The sequence below is a fragment of the Geotrypetes seraphini genome, chromosome 5 (genome assembly GCF_902459505.1).
Source record: "Geotrypetes seraphini chromosome 5, aGeoSer1.1, whole genome shotgun sequence".
In the NCBI taxonomy this organism is placed as follows: Eukaryota; Metazoa; Chordata; class Amphibia; order Gymnophiona; family Dermophiidae; genus Geotrypetes; species Geotrypetes seraphini.
The window spans coordinates 193,985,516-194,003,973 of NC_047088.1; the positions used below are offsets into that span (position 1 = coordinate 193,985,516).

The window sequence follows — 18,458 nt, forward strand, 5'->3', positions numbered from 1 at the left end:
TTATCAAGGCTCCCTCTCCCATTCAAACCGCTATCTCCAACCATTGCTCCTGAAACGACGCAATGGTTTCAGACGCAATGGTTGGAGATAGTGGTTTGAATGGGAGAGGGAGCCTTGATAAAGCCCTTTGAATCACACGGGCGAAACATGTTGGCGATCGATGTTTCTACCCTCCCGATTAGCGTCGAATTTACAAGCTAAGTACTTTTAGCATATATTTAAAAAATTTCTTTAAAATATTTATAAAATATACACAGTAAAACGTATACTGGGTCCGATGAAGAGTGGGAGCATAAAGCCCCGCACAATGAGATGGTTTGAGTGTGTGGTGGCCCGCTGAGGACCTGAAAACATTGTTAAATCATATAGAATGAAGTTTGGCAAATTAATATTAAAAGATAACTTTTTTTCTGTTATTTGAGCGAGGGTCAACAGTGAGCATGCATTTTCTAATTGTGGGCACTCTGGTATCATCAATAGAAGTCTAAAGAGGAAGAGGACAGGTTGATGACAGCTCTTCTTTGCTCACAGCCCTGAATAACTTTTTTTCATTTGGCTATATAATGTATGGTTTCAAACTCTAGCAACAGAAAAATGAGCTTCCAGAAAAAGGGCAAGAGGCCACAGAAAAATGAACCACAAAATCTTTAGTCCACAAGTTCTAAAGAAACACAACCTTTATGGAGAAAGGAACATTAATAATTAAGTATAGCATGTAACTGGCTACTGTGTAATTTTATTCTTCTTTTCTATATACTCAAACGTAAATCACACACTATTAGTCAAGGGTCAGCATCTGTTGTCTTATGTGGTTCTTTATGATTTTTAGAGGTCCTTAGGGATATCAGATTGCCCTCCAAATAACATAGTTTAGGAGGGTTACTTCCTCATATTACCCTATGGCACCTCCGCTCAATATTCATATGCAATCATATATTTATGTCTTTTACTTAGTTATTCTTTAGTCTTTTGATTAGATGTACTTAGCTTTCAGCCGTGCATTAAATCTCCTGAACGCCAACACGTATCGAATTATTTTTCAAGGTGAAAATGGAATCTTTTGGAAGCAATTTTTAGATGATATCTTCTGTATATGGACCTCCACTGAGGAAGATCTTTCCCAGTTTGTGGAGGAATTAAATGCAATTGATAACATCAAATTCACTGCTACTATACAACATGATGAGATTCCGTTCTTGGATATTTTAATGAGGAAAAGGGCTACTCGTTTATCAACCACTTTATATCGTAAAGGAACAGATCGTAATAGCTTACTACGCTTTCACAGTTTTCATCCAGAAGGATTAAAAAGAAGTTTACCTGTCAGCCAATTTCTTAGGCTGAGAAGGATCTGTGACTCCTTGGATGATTTCCGGGTCCAAGCGAGGACCATGAAGAATCGTTTTTATCAACGAGGATACCCTCGAGAGGTGGTGAAAAAGGCGTATAAAAGAGTGATGTATGCCCACTGTGAGTGGTTGTTGCAAGATCATATTAAAGCAATAAATCCTTCGGAAACATTGGCCTTTGTTCAGGATTACTCTACCCATGCCCATCATGTTACTCAAATCATCTTGAAACACTGGCACATCGTGAGATTGGCTAATCCAGCTTTAGAAGATCACCCTATATTTTCCTATAAATGGAAGAGAAATATAGGAGAATACATCAACCACAATAACTTGCAGGAATATACCCCTATGAGTCGGGGTTGTCATTTACCATGTGGCCAATGCCAATGGTGTATATATACCATGTCAGGGAAAATGTGGACCCATCCGGGCACTGGAGAGGTGTTTGCAACTAGGCATAATACTACTTGTGATTCAGATCATGTAATCTATGTAGTTCAATGTCCCTGTCCAAAGTTGTATGTGGGCCGTACCACTCGCCCAATACGTGTCCGTTTAACAGAACATAAATCAAGGGTCCATACTCAAAATGAATCATCCCCATTGGTCCGCCACTGGAAAAACTGTGGGCACACCCTTAAAGATCTTAAATGGCAAGTGTTGGACCATATTATAGTAGGATGGGAGGGAGGTAATACGGAACGTAGGCTGAACTTATGTGAACTTAGGTGGATGTTCAAATTAGACTCTATGTCACCTAGAGGTCTTAATGAATCTTCAGACTGGTTAGCGCAAGTGGATGTATAGATTTGCTAGGCATGTTGTCTTAAGATAAATGTAGGCCCCCTTAAAAATTAATGTATTGTTTGAATGTACCGAGTGGCCGGAAGTGATGTCACAGGGATGGGAATATTTAAGTCTCCAGTCAGGACGCCGCGGTTACCATCTTTGAGAGCCGACGGCTGGAGTATGTGTGATCCCATTTAGTAGGTAAGAGTATTTGTTATTGAATGGGAGGGGGTAATATAGATATCCCCTGAAGTTCATAATTAAGGTTTTACAGAATTAGTACGTATTATAGATACTAACTATTATTATCTTGGTTTTCAGTTTCCCCATTTTCACCTTGAAAAAGAATTCGAAACGCGTTGGCTTTCAGGGGATTTAATGCACGGCTGAAAGCTAAGTACATCTAATCAAAAGACTAAAGAATAACTAAGTAAAAGACATAAATATATGATTGCATATGAATATTGAGCGGAGGTGCCATAGGGTAATATGAGGCAGTAACCCTCCTAAACTATGTTGTTTGGAGGGCAATCTGATATCCCTAAGGACCTCTAAAAATCATAAAGAACCACATAAGACAACAGATGCTGACCCTTGACTAATAGTGTGTGATTTACTGTGTAATTTGTCATAAAACCTTTAAAAAAACTGTTAAAAAGAGTTCTGAATCCTCTATTTGCCATAAATCAAGATACACTTTTTTAAAATTTTAAATGAGAATCTTACCTTTGTAATATAGAACTTTTTCAAACTGTCCAAAAATGATATAAATATTGAGGACACCTGAGGTTTAAGAGCATGCCCTGCAAAACAAAGTTTTAAGTTTAGAAGGAACACTCCCAATCCAAAAATGTTGTACTCAGACAAAATTGTCCTGGGCAAAGTTCCTGAGAAGAAATGTACTGTTTAGTACTCTTTTTATGACAATACTGTATATATTTTACTTATATAAGCCATAAAATGGTCTCACATTTTCAGACTTCTTAGTTAACATTTACTGTATACCCTCCTCTGCTCAAGGTAACATCAGCTCCTCTCTACTCTGCTCAAAGACATAGCAACTTGAGATTAAGTGATGCACCACCTACAAAAGAAGTTGAGGGAAAAAATGACAACCTTTTGGGGAACACTGCAAAGGAACTATCTTAAACAATATACAATTATGAATTCTCTTCTGTCCCTGTTGTACAATCAAAAGCTTGGTAAAATATATAGCTATATACATCCTTTGAACATAGAATCCTTTGCTTCACTAAGAGGAAAACCAAACAACATGGGTTTCAAGAAAACATTAAAAGGATAAAAGTGCAATTTATAGGTTAACACAGGCAGCCAATAATCCACATTCCTACTGTCCTCTCAGTTAATTACTACACCTTCCCAGGCAAGGTGAGTATCATACTAAACAGTAGCTCACAGGTGGAAAATATGGCATTACTCTGGCTGCAGTTTCTATTGAATGGTTAATTTAAACAAAGCAGTGCCTGAGTCAGCAAAACACGTGATAACACTTTTCTGCCTACTATAGGACCACAAAGGCTGCCATGAAACCAGGCTGCTCAACAATAGCACAGCTAACTTAACTTATGCTATGTTTTTCTACTGCAGCCAACAATAGCTGTAGAGGTATTCCAGCCACAAACAAATTACAGTCCAAAATGTTCCAACATCCTCATCCCTAGCTCAGGTGCACCAATCACCAGCCTGGGACAATTGCTCTGAACTTGCACTTGGCCACCCACTGAGCTGTAGACATCCCCAATACATGTTGCTTATAAAAGGTATGTTTGAAAGCGGGGAGGAGGGGGGCGGTAATGCCTAACACTAGACCTGCCCTGTGCCCTGTCCCGGTCTACCACTAGACCATGAGGGGGGACAGGGTACAAAGCCTGGCAGGGAGAAGGGCTGGCTGCATAGCCTGGTAGGACAGGAAGGGAAGGGGGCTGGATGCAGAGCTTGGTAGGAAGGGGGCTGGGTGCAGAGCCTGTTAGGGAAGGGGGACAGGGTGCAGAGTCTGAAAGGGAAAGGGGGACAGGGTGCAGAGCCTGGTATATTTTATTAAATATATTAGTACACAATTTGGTTCAGAATTTTTTCTTGGTTTTCCTCCTCTAAACCTAGGTGCATCTTATAGTGCGAAAAATATATTACTGGTGAGATGTTTGCAAAAGATGGCACAAAACAACATCTGCTATTGTATCCTGATGTATAGCCCCTAATGATATTAACACTATCCCTAAAGAGGTGCTGCTAGAAATAGTCTAAAGATATGCTACCTCTGAACCTGCTAAGCATGTGTGACATGAGATCTCCAAGCAAGGACCTAAGCATATAAGGATTATGATATGAATTTGACCTGAGGGCACCACAAGGCAACAGGGTGCTGAAGGAATTTAGGGAAGTTCTGGTAGCTCCGCTGACTGACCTTTTCAATGCTTCTCTAGTCGGGAGTGGTACTGGAGTACTGGACAAGGGTGGATATGGTCCCTCTACACAAAAATGGAAGTAAAGAAGAAGTAGGGGATTACAGGCCAGTAAGTCTGACTTTTGTGGTAAGTAAATTAATGGAAACACTTTTAAAAAAGAGAATGGTGAAGTTTCTGGAATTGGTGGATTATAGGACCAAAGGCAACATGGATTCACTAGAGGTAGGTCTTGTCAAACAAATCTGTTTAAATTCTTTGACTGGGTGGCCAGAGAATTGGATAGAGGAAATTCGCTAGACTTTAGCAAAGCCTTTGATAGTGTTCTACACAGATGTCTAATAAATAAACTGAGTGTTTCAAATTTAATTGGTCTTGCTATACTGCTTTAAATTGCAAAGCGGTTTACAATTATACAGAGATTTTTAAAAATATTTTTAAAATATAAAAATGGTAGGAAAAAGACTTACCTAAACAATACAGACATTACATGCTACATAAGGGTAAATGGGAAGAATACATGGCATGAAACTAAAAGAAACGGGATAGGGAAGAACAAAAGGGGTAAAGGGAGTCTTTAATGTTAAGCCAATTATCTGAGTCTCATAAGTGGTAAGTCCTAGGAATAGATCTCATAAGCATCTTTGAAAAGAAATGTTTTAAAGCTAGATTTAAAGTTATTGAGTTTAGTTTCTTGTCTTAGGGCCAGAGGTAGGGCGTTCCACAATGTGGGGGTAGTTACTGAAAAGATTGTTTTGCATGTTGCATCGTAAAACAACTGATGGCCGGAAGGAACTGCAAGAAGATACTGTTGAGAAGAGCATAATGACCATTGAGATTCGTAGGGGATCCAAAATCTGTCTATGAATGAGGGACTATGTCTAGATTGAACTTTGAAATCAAGAGGAGTTTTGAAAATAACCCTGTGAGGAATAGGTAACCAGTGGGCTTTTTTAAGGAGAAGGGTGACATGATCAAATTTCTTAGCATTAAAGATGATTTTTATGGCAGGATTTTGAATAATTTGCAGTCTACTAATCTCTTTTTGAGTAATGCCCTGATAAAGAGAGTTACAGTTGTCAAGGGTCGATATTATCAACGAATGAATAAGAATGTTAACTGAATTAGAGCTAAGTAGTGACGAGAGGGATTTATCATCTTTAATTTAAAGAAACATTTTTGCACCACTGAACTAATTTGAGAATTAAAGGATAGTGTGCAGTCGAGGATCACTCCTAGGAGTTTGATGTTTGGTACTAACTGAATGGGGATTTGATGTTTGGTACTAACTGAATGGGGATTGATGAGATACATAATGGGGATGCAAGGGTTTCATTTCCTTTCAGCGAGAAGAGCATACATTTACAGCCTCTTTTACAAAACCGCGCTAGCAGCCCCGAAGCCCATAGAGATTTAAAGGGCTTCGGGGCTGTTGCCGTGCAGCAGCTGCTAGTGCGGCTTTGCAAAAGAGGCCGTTAGTTTTTGTTATATTGAGGGAAAAGAGATTTTGGCAAAGCCAGTCACTCACTAGGTGCAATTTTTGATTAATTTCCTGGATTTCTGATTGATTTTGGGCCTGAACTGGATGGACAAGTTGGATATCGTCCACATATGCATACAACAGATTGTACAATGGTTAGCAAAGGTGCTAGGAACAGATTGAATAACACGGGTGAAAGGATGGATCCTTGAGGAACACCTGAATCGTGCCCTCGGAATGAGCCCCAAAATGACGGGCTTGGTGAGAAACTGGTTGCGTGAAAAACAACAGAGGGTAGTGGTCAATGGAGATCATTCTGAGGAAAGGGATGTTACCAGTGGTGTGCCTCAAGGTTCTGTTCTTGGGCCTGTTCTTTTTAACATTTTTACAAGCGATTTTGCTGAAGGGTTGTCAGGTATGATTTGTCTCTTTGCGGATGATACCAAAATCTTCAATACAGTAAACATCCCGGATGGTGTGAATAACAAGAAGAAAGACCTAGCGAAGCTTGAAGAATGGTCTAAAATTTGGCAACTAAGAAATGCAAGGTCATGTATTTGGGCTGCAAAAACATAACATAACATAAGAATTTATTTCTAGACTGCAATTATCGGAGCGTTCAATGAAGTTTACAAAAGATTAGCTATAATATGAGTACATAGTTCAGAATGAAAATGAGTTTGTTTTTAAGAGCTAAAAAATTTGAAAACAAAAAAGTTTTCAATTGTCTTCTATAGTGAAGGTAGGAAGTAGACTTTGATAACAATGGTTTGAAATCTTTATCCCATAGTGCAACATGGAAAGAGAGAGTTCTATCATCCCATCCTACTGGAACAACCGACTAACTCAATCCATCTCAACCAGACACAGGAGAACCCACTCACTATTCACACACCCATCAACCAAAAATGTCAAATGAAGAAAACTATATGACAATCTAATGGCCACCAAAGCAGCAAAACTAGACAGACAAATCACCAATCTGCTGTCTTCGACCACAGACTACAAAACCTTCAAATAAGAAACTAAAACCCTACTCTTCAAAAAATACATAAAACCTATTTAAAACGATCAGTTCCTTCCCAATCTCCACCTACCACACCATCTACCCCTTTCAAATCTAAAATGTTTCTAATTACCCAACATGTATCACATCAAGTTCCCGACAATTATTATGTAACTCCTATGTAATTCCTATGACAATTCTTATGTAAAGTTACAATTCTTATAATCTCCTGATAGATCTTATGTAATCCGCCTTGAACCGCAAGGTAATGGCGGAATAGAAATCACTAATGTACTGTAATGTAATGTATCATGGTATCTTTTATACCTGCAGAGGAATAAGAAAACAAATCTATCAAGTAAGAAGGAACCAGACCCGTTGCTATCTTATAGTAAACATATCCCAGTTGAAAAAGAATTTGTGCCTCAACAGGCAACCAGTGCAGTTCACGATAGTAGTAAGTTATATAATCATATTTTTTCAATCCATAGATGAGCCTGACTGCAGTATTCTGGATTATTCATAACTTGGTATAGTTTTTCTTATCACTTGCTACATAAATGATGTTACAGTAGTCTAGATGACTAAGTACTAAATATTGGACCAAAATTTTAAAGGCTGAAAAATCAAAGTAGCTTCTGAGTGTTCGAAGTTTCCATCAGATGTTAAAACCTTTACGAACAACCATGTCAACCTGGTTCTGCAAGGTGAGTTTCTGATCTAGAGTGATACCTAAAATTTTAACTATAGGTTGAATGGGATATTGAGTATTTTTTAGAGTGATAAATTTTCCAGAAATGTCCAGTCCTGGGGAGGCAAAAAAAAATTTGTTTTATCAGAATTAAGTTTTAATCTAAATTCTCTCATCCAGTCTTCAATCATAGTAAATACTTCTTAAATATTATGAGTTATATTTGAAATAGTTGTAAGGTGGCCAAATAGGTTGAAAAAGTGACGGCAAAAGCTAGAAGGATACTAGAGTGCATAGGAAGAGGTATGGTCAGTAGGAAGAAGGAAGTATTGGTGCCCCCGTATAAGACTCTGGTAAGACCTCATTTAGAATATTGTGTACAATTCTGGAGACCACACTTTCAAAAGGATAAAAAAGGATGGTCCAAAAGAAGGCTACTAAAATGGTGCATGGTTTTCAACATAAGGCATATGGGGACAGGCTTAAAGATCTCAATATGTATACTTTGGAGGAAAAGGGAGATATGATAGACGCATTTAAATACCTACGTGGCGTAAATGCACATGAGTCGAGTCTCTTTCATTTGAAAGGAAGCTATAGAATGAGAGGGCTTAGGATGAAGTTGAGAGGTAGGAGTAATCTAAGGAAATACTTTTTTACAGAAAGGGTGGTGGATGCATGGAACAGTCTCCCAGAGGAAGTGGTGGAGAGAGACTGTGTCTGAATTCAAGAAAGCATGGGATATGTATGAGAGATCTCTTAGAGAGAGGAAGAGATAAATGGTTGCTGCAGATGACCAGACTTTTATCCGCCATCATGTTTCTATACAAGTAGCTTAAAATACATTATAATAATAATAATAATTTTATTTCTTATACATTTCTTATACATTTATTTCTTATACGCCAAAGCCATAGTAGTTCGAGGTGGTTTACAACGAAGAAGGGCTGGACAATCAGCGAAAATGGTACAATGGTACAATCAGAGAAAATAGGTGGCAGAGAAAAATGGTACAAACAGAGAAAATAGGAGCAATCAGCGAACAGTGGTTCAATCAGGGCAAAAAATGGTACAGGGAAGAAGGTCAAGACAATCTGCGTAAAGGATCAATCCAAGAATGTAGGTATAACAAAGGGGTACAGTGGAAGTGGGCATGTAGGTAAAAAACAGGGGGTGCAGACAGCGGGTGAAGATGTAGTTATTACATATGTTGAGCTCTTTAAGAACCACAAAGATTAATTGGTCTATCGCAGAATTTAAATTTATAGTTTGTTTTTTAAAAAATTGATTTTCAATATCCAGAAGACTGGAAAAGAACAAAACTAATGAAGAACCACTACTAAATAAAAGTGATATCTCTTAGGGCTCCTTTTATTAAGGTGCACTAGCAGTTTTAGTGCGCGCTAATGCCCCAAGCGCTAAACACTAACGACTCCATAGAACTTGCGTTAGTGGTTTGCGCATATTAAAAATACTAGCGCACCTAAGTAAAAGGAGCCCTTAGTTGCAAAGGGCTCGTGACCACCAATGTCATCTCTAAAAAATTCATTAAACTGAAGAGACTTTATTAAATATTACTAGCAATAGTCAATATTTCTCATATTAAACTGAGCTCTGCTTCCATCTTCTGAAGTTTGGTTCTTTGTCTATATTTTGGTATGTATCAGAATATGTACAATGGATATATAATATAGATGTAACAGCATCCTGATATTTTTAAGCTCACAACACTTTTCAAAAATTTCAAGAAATGTTACTAAAGCAGGAGAGGGAGATCTGAAAGACTTATCTTCCAATTCAACAAGTTGATATTGGAGTATAAGATTAAAGAGAAGGCAGGTAAATATTCTTCTACTCAGCTTATCAACTCTTTCTCCATAGCAATACTGTAAGAAAAAAAAAACATACTAATGCATAAGAAATATTAATTTATATATGGTAACTTACCAAACTGAAACTGAGCATTATCCATAAGGCGAATTGATGCAGGAGCACATCTCTGTAAGAAAGCATTTAGGATGTATAAACATTACAAAATCTGAAAGGGAACATAATATACATTCATAGCAAATATTTTGACAACTTACTCTCCAGATCAAAATTTTAAAATCCAAATGTATCTACCTTTACTCTGCATAAATTTAAAAGTACTGTATCAAAATTTGACATGGCTACAGGCAGAACTATAAGTTTAATATTGGAAACAGCCTTAGATACATTTTTTTGTAAAAGGGCAGGAAATGGAAGTACCAAATAAATGAATGACCTTTTATCATTCCTTTAAAAAAGAAAAATTCTCAGTGAAAGCTCAATTTATAAGCAGCAAACATTGCCATCAGCTCAAGTTGGTATACTGAGAGGAAGAAAAGCATAGTTACCTGTAGCAGATGTTATCTAAGGACAGCAGGCAGATATCATCCACAAAGCCCCAGCAAGGACAGACAAAAAGTATACTGTCACTTTAAAACTTTAAGACCACCCATACCATGTGTGTGCTGGTGCCTTCCCATCTGACACCGGCTCACAGGACCATCAGTTCAGTAACAAAGCTAAGAAGTAAACTAAGGGAGATGGGAGAGTTGTGAGAATATCTGCCTGCTGCATTTGGATAATACTTACTGCTGCTACTACTATTACTACTATCCATTCAGTTGTGTCTGACCCTTGGATACTCTGTAGGCCAGTCCTCGCCATGCTTTCCAGTTTTCCAAGGCTTCTTTCAATTGCTTGATGTTCATTCCCATGTCATTCTTGATGGTATCCAGCCAACAGGCCTTTGGTCTCCCCTGCTTCCTTTTACCATTGACCATTTTGAGTATCACCTCCTTTTCTAGTGAATTTGCCTTCATCACATGTCCAAAATAGGTCAGTCTCTGTCTGGTAATCTTGCCTTCCAGGGACAACTCTGGGTTTATATGATCAAAAACATCTTTGTTGGCGATACTAGCTGTCCATGGGATTCATAGAAGTCTTCTCCAGCACCACAGCTCGAAGGCGTTGTTTTTCCTTTATCTGCTTTTGTAAGTGTCCATGTCTCTCAGCTATATGTCGCAATTGGGAACACAATGGCAGTGATCAGTCTTTGGTTGAGGATGACTGAGGCATCCTTGCACATCCTGCTACAGGTGTGCGACTATGCTTTATCAAAAGACAAGCAGGCAGTATATTCTCATATGTGGGACTCCCTAGCTGCCAGGATCATGCCTCTGAGAAGAGGGTTACAGACAACTACTGTGAGCCTGGAAAAACCAAAGGGGCTGGAGAAAAGTTGGCATTTAAGTGAATAATAAATTTTGAAAAACTATCCCCTCTGGAATGATTCTCCAAACAGTAGTGGAATGTGACGGTATAGATTGAGGACCAGGTTGGCTGCTTACAGATGTCCTCAATGAGAGTGGAACATAGGTGAGCTACTGAAGTCAACACTGCTTGAACTTTATGAGCAGCGACACAACCTGACCTCCAACCTGACCTTCAAATGTCAGCCTAGCCCGAGCATAGCAAAAGGAGATACAGTCTGCCAGTCATGCAGAGATAGTTCTCTTGATGTCAGGAACAGCTAGCTTGTTTGTATCAAAAGACAGGAACAGCTGAGTGGAAGTCTTATGAGGTTTGGACCGATCTAAGTAATAAGCAAGAGCAAGTTTATAGTCCAATGTGTGGAGTGCAGCTTCATCAGGGTGAGAATGTGGTTTTGGAAAGTAAATAGGAAGAACTATAGAATGGTTGAGATGAAATTCTGAGATGACTTTCAGGAGGAACTTAGGGTAACTGCAAAGATCCACCCTGTCGTGATAGAATGTTGTGTAAGGTAGATCTGACACAAGTGCTTAAAATTCACTGACTCAGCAAGCAGATGTGGGAAATATTAGGAATACCACTTTCCAAGTGAGATGCTTGAGAGATTAAATCGAGAGTGGTTCAAAAGCAGACCTCATCAGACTTGGGACAACATTGAGGTCCCAAGTCACCGAGGGAGGCCTGAGAGGTGGTATGGTATGGTATAGGCCTTTCATGAATCTGGACACTAAAGGATGTACAGATAATGGCTTATTGTCCAGTGGTGTAAGAAAAGCACTAATAGCACCAAGATAAACTGTGACTGAAGTAGCTTGAGACCAGAGTTGGAAAGGTATAGAAGATAGTCCAGAACAAACAGGAGAGGACAAGTGATTAGTTCTAACAAGTGGACAGTACACCAGCTCTGCATGGAAAGATTTCTAGAAGCTTCAATGATAGCCAACACTACTGCAGAGAGTGAGAAAATATTTATTGGTTGGGGCAGAGATACAATGCTGTGATTGCCAACGAATGTAGATTGGGATGGAGGAGAGATCAGTTGATTTGTGTCAGCAATGTTGGAAAAATTTGGAATCTGGTGGTTTGATATACGCCAAGATGCAGGAAGAGAAGGAATCACAGTTGACATGTCCACTGAGGTGCTATGAGAATCACGGTGGCAAGTTCTTGGCAAAGATTGAGTTTTCCTGATTAGCAGATGGAGCGAAAGCATAAAGAAACCTGCCCCTCATCAAGGAAGAAGGCATCTGACTCCAGACGATTTGGAAAGTATATTCTGGAACAGAAGGCTGGAAGCTTGTTGTTGAGGGGAGAAGCAAAAAAGTCCACTTCACAGGTCCCCCCACTGTTAGAATATCCAATACAAGATTTGTATAGTTGAAGGAGTCTGTTGAATTTGTCCGCTAAGATGTTCTGCTTCCCCACTAGGTAAACTGCTGTCAAGAAAATTATGTGAGGAATTGCTCAGGACCAGATTTGAATTGCTTCTTGGTATAGAGGGCGAGACCTTGTGCCTCCTTGTTTATTTAAATAGTACATGGACACCTGGTTGTCTGTTTGAATGAGGACTATATGACTGAGGCAGCAATCTTGGAATATTAAAAGAGCATAGCAAATTGCTCGAAACTCTAGAACAGTGTTTTTCAACCTTTTTACACCTATGGACCGGCAGAAATAAAAGAATTATTCTGTGGACCGGCATCGGTCCGTGGACCAGCAGTTGAAGAACACGGGGCTAAGTCGTGGGCCATACCCCACCCATCTCTACCCAATCTCCACCCCAGACCCTGCCCCCATAATAGTACTAATTGCACCTTGCATGTCCCGTGCCCCATCTGGAAGCCTTCCCTCTGACATTGCAATGTCAAAGAGAAGGCTTCCGGTTCAGGCGCAGGATGCCCGTAGGAGCCACTGCCCATGGCTTTGTGCACTGAATCAGTTAGGAAGAGGGAGCTGGCTTGAAGATAACGCAGCATCGATCACACCGTGGACTGACGGTTGAAGAACACTGTTTTGGGCCTGATGCATGTGCTGGCCCTCTGGACCAGCAGGAAATTTCTGTGGACCGGCCCTGATCCATGGACCGGTGGTTGAAGAACACTGCTCTAGAAGGTTGATGTGGAAAGTTTTCTCGTGAGAACTCCAGGTGCCTTGAGTGTGGAGGCTGTTGAGATGATATCCCCAACCAAACATGAAAGCATCTGTTGTTAATGTTTCTGATATGGCAGAGTATGAAAAAGAACAGACTGACAAAGAGGCTGTGTCACCTGGATGCATTGAGATAGAATTCCAGTGGCCTGCAACCACTGGGTACTGCGTGCCCGTTAAGGCTCCCTGAGATGTAGACAAGCAAAGGGAGTCATGTAAACTTAGAGGCTATGTGACCCAGGAGATGCATCATTTGATTGGCCGTGATGCATTGGAGCTGAAGTAGAAAAGCACAACACTGAGCTGCGTCTAGAACTGTTCCAATGAATTCCAGAGTTTGAGTGGGTTGGAGATGAGAATTTTCGAAATTCACTGCAAATCTAAGCAGTTCTAATAGAACAAGGCATCACAGGCTTTATTTCAAAACCCACAATTCAGTCCAGTCTTCTTCAATGTAAAACATCTAGAAGTCTTTCGACTATGGTGGTATAGAAAAATAAAGTTGTTATTATTATTATTATTTCAAGAAGGCATTGAATGTTTCTCCTAAAAACTCCAAAACATACTGAAGTCTCAACACCTGCCCACCTTACTTGAACAAAGCAGCCACACCAACAACCACAGGAAAAATAACCCAATGACTCAACTATCACCTAAAAACTGGCCTTTTCCCCAAATCAGGAGGAGGAATTATCTTAATGCCCATTTCCAAGAACACATAACTCAGCCTCTCTGATGTGACCAATTATCAGCCAGTAGCTTCCATCCCCCTATTTATTAAAATGATGGAGGGATATGTAACAGAGTTCTTCAAATTCTACTTACAACACTTGGGATTCCGGAAAAATCACAATTGGGATTCCGGAAAAATCACAGCAGAGGATGGTCAGACAGTGGATGGAAGGAAGAGAAGGAAGAGAAAGATGAGAAGATGAGGAAAGCAGAAATCAGACAACAAAGGTAGAAAAAAAATTTCTTTCTTTTCTTTTTTTTTTTTTTTTTGCTTTAGGACAAAGTAGTATTGCTTTAGGATAAAGAAGTATCGTAGCTGTGTTCAGTATAAAACTATTTGAGGCTTGTATGGATGGGATCAGATGGTTTGCCGGGACAGGACATTGAACTCGTGGGGACGGAGACTGAGCTCGCAGAGATGGGACAGGGTCTGAGCTCATGGGGACAGGGCTAAGACGGGGACAATTTTTTTCCCCTTGTCATTCTCTAGTATCCCCAACAAACAACTCGCATACCCATACCGTGTGTTGAGAAACACAGGTGTAGAAGACCATTGTTTGTTTCCTCAACCTACATCTTGTTCCATGGCAGAAAGTATTCATGGCACTTGGAGGGAGGGGGTGTCTCTGGACAAGAGTGAGGATGATTTGACTTTCAACAATTTTTATTTTTTCCCCCACAAAACATTACCTATATAGAATGATAGCAACTTAGAACCTGCTACTGAAGAAAAGCTATATGGCATCCATCAGAGCATTTCCATAGAAACCTGCAGGAAATACTATGCACATATGGAATAAAATTTTGTAGTCTGGGACTAAAGTAACTTTTTGGTCTCAATGCTAAGCAATAGGCATCGTAAAACAGCACATTATCCTAACGGCACCCCTACAATAAAGCTTTTTGGTGGTAGCATCTTTTAGGGATGCTTTTCAGTAGCAGAGATAAAGAGACGGCTAAAGATCAAAGAAAAGAGGGCCACTGAAAAGCATAGGCAAATCCTAGAGAAAAACCTATTCAAGCATGAGGGAGATTAATCTTTCAACAGGACAATGATACTAAGAACAAAGCAAACAGTAACAGTGGAGTGGCTCAGCAAAAATAAAATCAATATCTTTGAGCAGCCCAGATTTAAATATAATAGAAAATTTGTGACATGATGGGAAGACTGTATGCTGTGCTTTGGCTTCATCAGGGATCCCCCGGTGGCACCTGCGGCTTCTGTGGACGGGTCAGCTTCGGGGGAGGGAGGGGGCACAAACTCAAAACATGGGGGCACTAACTTGTGACAGAGGAGGAAATAAAAAGGGAGAATTGATGGGCATGAGTGTGTGAGAGAGATGGTACACATGGGGAAAATTGGGCATAAAGAGGAGTGAGGTAGAGATGCATGGGGAATAGAATGAGGGAGAAATGTTGGCTATGGTGGTGGAGGGCAGATTGAAAGGGGAGGAATGTTGGACATAGTGATGGAGGGAGAAATGTGGCATTGTGCTGGAGAGGGTATTAGAAGAAATGGGCATGGGGCTGGTGGGCAGTGGTGAAAAATGCTGCACATGACCTAGAGGATTAGAGGGAGAAATGTTGAATGTGGCAGTAGAGGGGGTGGGAGAGATGCCTGAATCTCTCAAGACAGATGGACAGTGAGAGAGAGACATGGGAGGGGGGGGTTTCCAAGGAGAGGGGTTGGGTGTTTTGTTGTGGGGGGCAAGGGAAGGGGGAATTCATTGAGGGGGTCCGGCAGGAGGGATTGGGCACCCTCCTGCTGGCGATCTTCGGGCTGGGCGGTCATCAGGCAGGAGGGATTGAGCTCCCTCCTGCTGTGATCTACGTGGAGGGTCGGGTCTTCGGGCAGCGATTGTTTGGATGGGGGGAACCGGCAGCTGCGGCCACTAAACTTATCACGGCAGGGATATCCCTTGCTGCGATAAGTATAGTGGCCGCATCTACAGTAACCTGGTTCTGTAATCAGCATCTGTAACATGGACATCGGTTACAGAATTGGGTTTATTTTGGGCGGGTGTAGGCCCAATTCTGTATACAACGCTCGTCTCGGGCGTCCTATACAGAATCCGGGCCTATGTGTGTAGCATTAACAAATATAATAGGAGTCAAAGAGGTTATAATGTGTAGGTAAAGTATACACTTCCCCCTCCCCATTCGCGGTTTCGACACTCACAATTTCACATATTCGCAACTTTTTTTGGGGGGGGAGGGATAGTATAGCACGTTCCCGCCTCTCTCCAGCCTTCCCCCCCCCCGGCATCCTGGCCTTACCTGGTGGTCTAGTGGGCTTTCGGGGCAGGAGCAATCTTCCTACGCTCCTGCCCTGTGTAAATCACCAATAGGAAATGGCTGCCGTGAGCTCTCGTCATACTCTCGTGAGACTACGGGAACTCATGTCAGTCATTTCCTATTGGCGATCTGCACGGGGCAGGAGCGTAGAAAGATCGCTCCTGCCTCGAAAGCCTGCTAGACCACCAGGTAAGGCCAGGATGCCGGGGGGAAGGCGGGAGGGAGGCGGGGGTGGGTCAGAGCCAGACGAGAAGATATTCACAATTTTTCCCTATTCGCAGTCCGGCTCTACCCCTATCCCCGCAAATACCGAGGGAGAAGTGTATAACCCATAGGATGGGTGCCCTGCCTCCACCCCACTATTCTCTGTGCCCAAAACCCTGGTAGAAAGAAATCAGAGCATAGTGAAGGAGCAGACTAACAAAGCCTGACCTAACCAAGCACACAAAAGCGACATATATACTTCATTATACCCACATTCAATCTTCACCCCTCCCAAACCTTTCCCCAAACCCCAATCCCCAAAATACCCCCAGCACAGCAATGCATTTGCACTGGAAAGGAGATTCACAATTGATACAAGGGGCCCCGCATTGCAAAGACCAACAACAAGCATAACTAGACGGCTATTATGAAACAAGTCCCAAGCATCTGCAAAAAAAGGCCAACTCCAATAGTGCAATTCAAGGAGGCAGCGTGCTTAAGTAGGTGGTGGCCTCTTCTGCTGATTCAAAAGTCTTCCGTTTATTGTCAATATGCACTCTTAAAATGGCAGAGTACAAGAATAAGAAGCGGATCTGTTGCTCAGCAAAACAGGCACAAATCGCGTTGTATTTCCTCCAGCAGACCAGAAGAATAGTCTTGAAAAATCTGTCCTACTTCAAGCAATAGCTCTGAACAATTTCCATCTTGTGCAAGTAGTTACACACTTTAACAATGACAATTCTGGGTCTTTTGCGGTCATCACTTGGGCAGCCCTATCTGTGCACCCGTTCAAGACACACGGGATCCATCCCCACCAGAAGGAGCTCTTTCTGTAGCCACAGCTCCAAGAAGGATCCAAGTTATTGTTTCAAGAAACTCTCAGGGAAGCCTACAAATCAGATTCCCTCTTTTGCCTTCCAACTCCCCCATGTGGAACGTAGTGTCAACTAATAGGGTTTTCAAGTGCCCAAGTTGGTTTGATAGTTTAGTCAATTGCGGTTCCAGGGCACGGGACTCTGCCACATTCAGCTGGGCCAGCTGAGTATCTCTGAACTCCAAGGCCAGCAAAGGGGGAGGATCCGCTATCTTGTCAGAGGTATCTCGGCCTGGCTCCTTTGATTTCTTGGGCGTTTTGCTGGACATCTGCTCACCCAACTTTAATAAAAATTTGTCCATATGAAGAAAACTGGGGAGGAATAGTCTAAGCCCAGAAGGTAAGTTAGAGCCAGGTACTAAAGTATTTTATGATTCAGGGCCCAGGAGAAGCATAAGGACACGTCCGTGTGCCTCACAGCATCACTTGATCTCCATTAGTCAAATTTTAAAAAACAAGAAAGTTCAAATGCCTAGGGACCTTACTAAATTGTATGAGATTAATGTTAATCCCGATACATTCCTTGAAATTAAAACAACCTATGGAAGGCTTATCTACTAGGTTGAATACATTTGTATAAAATGTTGTTAGTACCAAGCTGGTTGTATCCATTTCAAATGTTACCCCTTGTGACAGAGTATAGAGTCCATTTGAGGACACTCTACCCCTTCTCCTAGTGGCCACTTCCCTACCTGTTCAGGAATCTGGATTGAAGGCTCTCCCTTTCCTGCCAACTGAGGTCCCTGGAAACCCCACCTTAGAGGAGGGAAGCTCAGTCAGTCCCGCTCGTAAGCCCATCAGTGAAAAATGGCGGGCCTTTCCCTCCCCTGTGCATCATGTGATGCACAGGGAGGGGCCTAAGGCCCTTGTGAAGGCCTTAGGCATCTGAGTCAATGAGGGCCTTAGGCCCTCCCTGTGCAACACATGATGCACTGGGGAGGGAAAGACCCGCCATTTTGAACTGGCAGGCCTACGAGTGGGACGGACTGAGCTTCCCTCCAAATCCAACTTCTCTGAAAAGGTACGTGGGGGTTTGGAGGATGAGGGTAGAATACAGGAGACCTCCAGTGGCAGAAGGGAGTAGGCATCCCGCCTGCTTTTTTTCAGGGGGGAAGGAGGAGGAGAGGGGAAGTTTGGGGGCGCCTGGCACGGGAGTGGACCTTC

At 41.5% G+C, this 18,458-nt stretch overlaps 1 protein-coding gene across 1 annotated transcript in view; it reads right to left on the bottom strand.

The window, feature by feature from the left end:
- The window catches only part of AGPS (alkylglycerone phosphate synthase), a 300,029-nt gene that overhangs the window by 85,973 nt on the left and 195,598 nt on the right, over positions 1 to 18,458 (bottom strand). Inside the window, exons 12-13 of the mRNA XM_033946176.1 lie at positions 9,689 to 9,740; positions 2,868 to 2,944 (exon numbers count right to left, since the gene is read on the bottom strand). Of these exons, the coding sequence (XP_033802067.1) occupies positions 2,868 to 2,944; positions 9,689 to 9,740 (129 nt within the window). The remainder of the gene's footprint in view (positions 1 to 2,867; positions 2,945 to 9,688; positions 9,741 to 18,458) is intronic.